Below are 6,000 nucleotides of genomic sequence, written 5' to 3' on the forward strand. Positions count from 1 at the left end.
TTTGGTACCGACGTTCAATTTGTAAATTATACAGCTGTGCTCATGCACATATGGTCTTAATAGTTTCGGTATTTGAAACACTCGAACGAGGAAAAAGGTGTGAGTGCTTTCTGAATAGACGAGAACTCACTCCCATGATCGTTTCTTCGTGACTCACACCTATGTGGCACCACCTCTTTCTGCCATCTCTTCAATGGAGTCCTGTACCTCCAGCACATTTTCACCCTGGCTAACCATAAGAAATCAAACCCGGCTTAAGTTCACTAGTACTGCGTCATTTGTGTTGCACCGTGATACGCAGTAATAAGTGAAGCAAATCACTAATTTATAAAAAAAATCATCCAATTTTGTTTTGTAGATGGGTGTATATGAACATAAAAGCAGCGCTGCCGAAGTTTCTTTGAGAGCTGTGGTGGTCACTATCACGAAGGCTGCGATATGTGAGCTCTGAGGGATGAGGGAGACTACTGCGCCGGTAGATTCATGACTTAAACTTCGCATGCATACTTGTGGAAGCCCTCAAGTAACTGTCTTGGACCAAAGTTAAGCTTACACCCTCAGTTTCTCTCGCTATAGGGAAGGTTAGCGCTGCAAAGTTGGATGCAGAGAAGCTTGGCCACGACGTCAGCGAAGCCCTTGATATCCTGCGAGCAGCATCCCTGAAGAAACCTGAAGTTCGAACTGGTAAAACGATCGCTTCTCTTAAAAAAGCGCGGCTCCGGCCTCTCTTTTGAGGCATAGAAGGTGGTTTCTCTAAAGCCGAAAAGGTCAAGAAAGACGCTGAGAAGTGGTACAACACATTCAGATTGTGAAAGCTGGCTGCATCACTTAAGAGAATCAAGGGCCCCGTCCTAAGTGTTTCCTTTTCCGCCAGACACCGCAGAACCGCTTGGCTTTTCAGAGGGATAGTAATTGAGCGCACTAAATGGCAGCATTCCGTGGACCCGTTCTTACAACGGTCGCTATCCGTACTGGCGGTGGATGACACACTTCTTGTTTGAGAGCACAATATGTCGCATTTTTTTTTTTTTTCAAAGCAATGTCCCTTTCAAGAGTGAGAGTTTCTCAGATTCACCTAAAGGACCTCTATCACTCATTGACACGCAATTCCTAGTGAGAAGTGCTAACAGAACGCACTGAAGAAAACGGTGCCGTTCGCTTGTCCTTACACTTGCACTCTACCTCTTTCGAATTTTCGTACGCCTAGCGAAAAGAAGTTTGCGTAGGTTCTCGTTTTGACCCTGCCGTAGTCACCTTTTGACCGTAGTGACCTTTTGCTGGATCAGCAGCGCTCCGAGGGAAGAATGAATGAGGCAGGACAGCAGTGCCGAGCGCGTTTTCCGATTAATCGATGATTACTTCAGAATCTTAAGGATTTAGAGCAGTGGCTTCTCAATGGATGTTCAGGGCGTTCGCGCTTTATTCACTGCCATCGTCAGGGATTTTATCGCTACCAAGGAAGCACCTGACGGGAAACAACTCCAGTTTCTTGATACTTAGCTATTCTTGCAAGAAGAGCACCTCTGTTGGAAATACGTCTCACGGTAGCATCAGAGCTTCTTGTTCTATTCTTATGTGCACTCTAAATTAGTTAAACTTGAAGCAGCGGTAAATGTTTTAAGAAGCGTCCTCAACCGGTCGCGCCACCGCCACACCTTCGCAACTGTCGAGACGTAAAAAAAAAAAGGCTAAGCGCAGCTGGATATCCGGACACCCTCACCAGCAGCGATATAGGCCATGAGTTTTTGAGAGAGTTCCGTCGGGAAGCCGCGTCCAAATGTCCTGAAGGAAGTTCTGCCAAGACAGCGGCAGTGTTAGTCGCCCATTGTAGGAGGTAGCGGAAAGCTGCGGCATGCGTCTGGTCTTTCCTGCTTCCAAAAGATTGCACAAGATGTGCGGTAAAGTGAACGGAGAAGTGCCAAAACGAAAACGAGACGAGTGTAACGAAAAACATGAGACACGTTATGTTGATTGCAGAAGCAAGATGGTGCGCGAAATTTCGCTGTCAAGTGGTTCGACATATGTCAGCCACACAGGCCGCTACTTGAATGACAGAATAAGGGAGCACGTTAATGCTGTCGAAGGGGGCACAGGGAGCACGGTTGCCACTCATGTGAAAGGTTGCGACTGCACTGCAAAGTTTGAAAAATGCAAAGGGCTTTGGACGTACAGCGATCAGCGACAACGAGAATTTAACAAAGCATATTCGTTACTCACACAAAAGGAGCAAAGCGGCGACACGTACCTTGTTCGCTTATCCAAGAAGGAAATAGCCTTTGTTGTTATGGAGAAGTTGGAGTGATGGTGCCTTCATTTTCGTTTCTTTTCTTCTCTTTTTTTCCTGTAAGCATACGTATCTATTGTGACATCACATGAAATGCAAGCAGTTGTAATTGAGGCGCTGTGTCTGTCATTTCTATCCTTTTCGTCCTGCGTTTCGCGCTATTTTTTTATGTTACCTCTGCGCGAGCTTACCTAAAGAACGGGGTTTGTGTGAAAGGGTTCTGCGACGAAGTAAGCTATCCCAGGGTGCATTTTATAGAAGGCTGTAGGTGGCGGTGTACACTTCTTTTTATATTATTTACGAAAATCTTCCCACAACCATCATCTGGCGCCGTTTAATGGTGGCTACAACTAAAAAAAAAACATTTTTACTTGCGCCGCGGTATATCAAGATAAAAGTATAATTTTTAAGCGCATGCTTTTTCTCTTGTAACGCCATAATTTTGTCAGTATTGTGGGCTTCTGCGCGCTGCTTATAAGAGAAATGGTATAGGTTAAGTGAATCGGCCGTTACGCTTGGAACGGCATATTCGGTAAAGCAAGTCCAGGTTACCGCACTCTATTCTGGGCGGTTATACTTGTTGGTAGGACTGTAAATTTCGACAGCGTCGGAAAAATAAAAACGCCCCTTGCCTGTTTGCCGGCGACACGAGTTACACAGATAAGAATCTACTGTTTCTGTACTTCGCTGTGGGTAGAAAACGTTTGGGGAAAACTTTTGCGCGATTACTGCATTCTCCGGAGATTTGCACTGTCGAATCATGTCTGGGCAAGTGGCTTCTTACCCCACTGTGCACACAGCCATTAATTTCCGCGGCCATATAATGTTGCGACAAGGATCACAGCAGAGACGCGACGGCTTAGTTCCGGACGAACTCCCCTTTCCGTTCGGCTCGTGCCCGTATTGCAAACCAGGCTCCTCCGCTTCGTCTTCCTCCCCGACTCGCCCCTCGAAGAAAGAAAGACGCGCGCAGAGAGCAGGAATTGTTCACCGTCGAAAACGCAACAGGAGGGGTTCGCCCCCACGCGAAGAATAAAAACGGGGAAAAGACAACGACGTCACAGGGAGCGACAAAGCATGCGTCGAAAGCTTCCCGGCCGAACTCCCACTGCGCGCCCTCCGAGGAAGCAGTTCCGCTTTCTCGATAGCATCTCAGTGCGGTGCGAGAAGAATTCTGACTGCGTACAATCAAACCCGGATGCAAAGCACCACGGGCAGAAGCGGCGCCGGTAAAGCTCGTCATTTCGAGCGCGAGAGGTTACACGCTTGGCAGCTCCAGTTACGCTATCTTCCCACAATCGTCCACCCTCCCAGCAGGACGGACGCGCACGTGGTTGCCCCGCGTTACGTGAGAGAAAGGGCGGGCTCTGGTTTCGCTTTCAGCAAGAAATTAAACAAGCGCGAGGGGAAAGAGAGTCCTGACCTTGTTAGCGGACACGTCACTGTGCGCGTAACAAGAGCTAGAAACCCGGGAGTGGTGGCCAGTATAAAAGCGGGCGGCGGACGCACCGACAACACAGCTTCTTCGGACTGCAGCCCCGAACAGCCGCACAATGAACTCCCTGGTATGGCTTGTTTCATCTCTTTCCGATATTCTGTCTCCGCCAGAACGAAAGCCAGTATCTGTAGGGTGCGCTAGTCACGACGCGCACACAAAGTGACCTTTAGTATCAGTCCGTTCTCTCAGAGCGCTTAGAGGAATGTAAACACATATGATCGCGTCGCTTCTTTCGTTACAGCGTTTCTCTCGTGCTCACAGAAGTGAAACTTAAAAAGTTCTTACCTCGCAGGGAAAAAAAAAACTCGGAATATGAATTGGTTCGCGAGATTGGCAGAACGTTATTTCCTCCCGTCTTTCAGTTCAAATCACTGCGAATTCTTGCTTATGCTGAGAGTGAATACCAAATAGCGCCCCTTACTTTTTACACCGCCCGCTACAACATTCTCCCTACTCTGCCCCTCTGTTGCGCTTTTTTACAAGTGTGTAAAGAAGCGGAAAAGCAGGGCTAAATATTTAGCGTATATGTTCAGAGAAGTACCATGTGACAGAAGGGAAATAAAATCAGCTAAGCTAAGGTCTCAGAACGCAAGCAAAAAGGTTTTGAAATCATCTCTTCGTGAGACTTCTCTATTCAGTGTTGACGAAAATTATTTATCTATCCTAAAACAAGGCATTAAATACCATATATCTCGAAAGGAGCAAAAGCTGCTAAAGAAATAACATCTGTAAGGTGACCACGAGCTCGCTTCGCTGCTTCCGTATTGCTCAGGCTATCCTCCTTGTCGGCTCCGCTCTGGCGGTGGGCGCCATGGCTGGCGTAATTGCTGGCGGAGGCCTTGGCTATGGCGGAGGTCTCGGCTACGGCGGAGGCCTTGGCTACGGCGGCGGCCTCGGCTACGGAGGACTCGGCTACGGTGGAGGGCTCGGTGGTCTCGGCTACGGTGGCGTGGGCGTCGGCGGTGTAGGCGTCGGCAGCAGCGTTGCTCTCCTCAGCGGAGGTCCCGGCTTCTCCAAGGCGGTTGCCGGGCCCGCCTTCCTCGTGCGCACCGTGCACCATGTGAACAAGGTCCACGGCGGCGGCGCCATCGTGGCCCACTCCGGCCTCGGAGGAGTCGGCGGAGGACTCGGCTACGGAGGCCTCGGCTACGGCGGAGGCCTCGGATACGGTGGCGGCCTTGGATACGGCGGTGGTCTGGGCTACGGAGGTGGCCTCGGAGGATACGGAGTCGGGGTGAAATACGCCCTCAAGGGATAAGCTCCAGGCAGATATGAGGTACAGAATTGTTCTATATTTCCTCACACGCTTTCAACCGCCAATTCACGACACGTATTGGAACAGGCGGGTAGGAAGAGGCTGGAATATCGCAATGTAGCAAAGGCGCAAGCGAATGTCACAGCGCATTCGCTTACGCCCAAGATGTTTCTACTGGTACAAGATTGCAGCCTGCGTTCTTTCTCTCTGCAAGCTGCCAGGCAGCAGAATTTGTGCACTGCTTGTTCAATGGCAGGTACAGAGAGCAACGAACATCACAATGTTTACGAGGAAACACTGTATTACAACTGCTCCAAATAGGACGCTTGTGAACTTTTTTGAATCAATAGTCATCTGTCAGCTTTCCGCCAAATTCGCAAGTTCACTTCTACATTTCCGCCAGTCCAAGTGGTAAATATACGCTATTAGCCGTTCGAAAAACAAGAAATTTCAAGTTGTTTTGGAGGCTGCGGGAACCAATCTCAATATTAGAATACATGTTCAGGTAGAAGAGAGAAAGCGCTCTTTGAATACACCTTTGCAGTCTCGTTAGCTGCAAACGTTAGTAGAGTGGACTTTCTTCCAACACAATTATCACCAAAAGCAATACAGCGCATTACTGCGCTTAATCAGTAAATACACGTTAGTTTCTTTGGAAAAAGAAATAATAATCACAATTTCTGCTCTTTATTTCCAGCACGGAAGCGGATATTCGGCGCGCTTCACTTAAACGCTCCGACCGCGGCCATGCATGGATATTCAGCAGTGTCAAAATTTACAGAAGACTGCTTGTGTATAAGATATGTAAATAAATAACCTTTTTTATAAAAAAAAAACTGCCTCATTTGTCGTCTGAAATAAGCCACATGACGCGCCAATTTTCTAGCGCTGTCAAGTTAGAAGAAAAAATGCGGTTTCAAAAGTCACCCCGCACCGAATGCTGCGTAAACTTCGTTCTCTTCC

General features: G+C 48.3%; 1 protein-coding gene across 1 annotated transcript; it reads left to right on the forward strand.

The window, feature by feature from the left end:
* The first annotated feature begins 3,837 nt into the window (after window positions 1-3,837).
* Window positions 3,838-5,040, forward strand: LOC149352566 (uncharacterized). The gene is made up of 2 exons (XM_089577203.1): window positions 3,838-3,849; window positions 4,555-5,040. The coding sequence occupies exons 1-2, from the start codon at window positions 3,838-3,840 to the stop codon at window positions 5,038-5,040; spliced, it is 498 nt and encodes a 165-aa protein (XP_089433329.1).
* The last annotated feature ends 960 nt before the right edge of the window (window positions 5,041-6,000 follow it).

The sequence above is a fragment of the Amblyomma mixtum genome, chromosome 3 (assembly GCF_055824585.1).
Source record: "Amblyomma mixtum isolate Tamu chromosome 3, ASM5582458v1, whole genome shotgun sequence".
NCBI lineage: Eukaryota > Metazoa > Arthropoda > Arachnida > Ixodida > Ixodidae > Amblyomma > Amblyomma mixtum.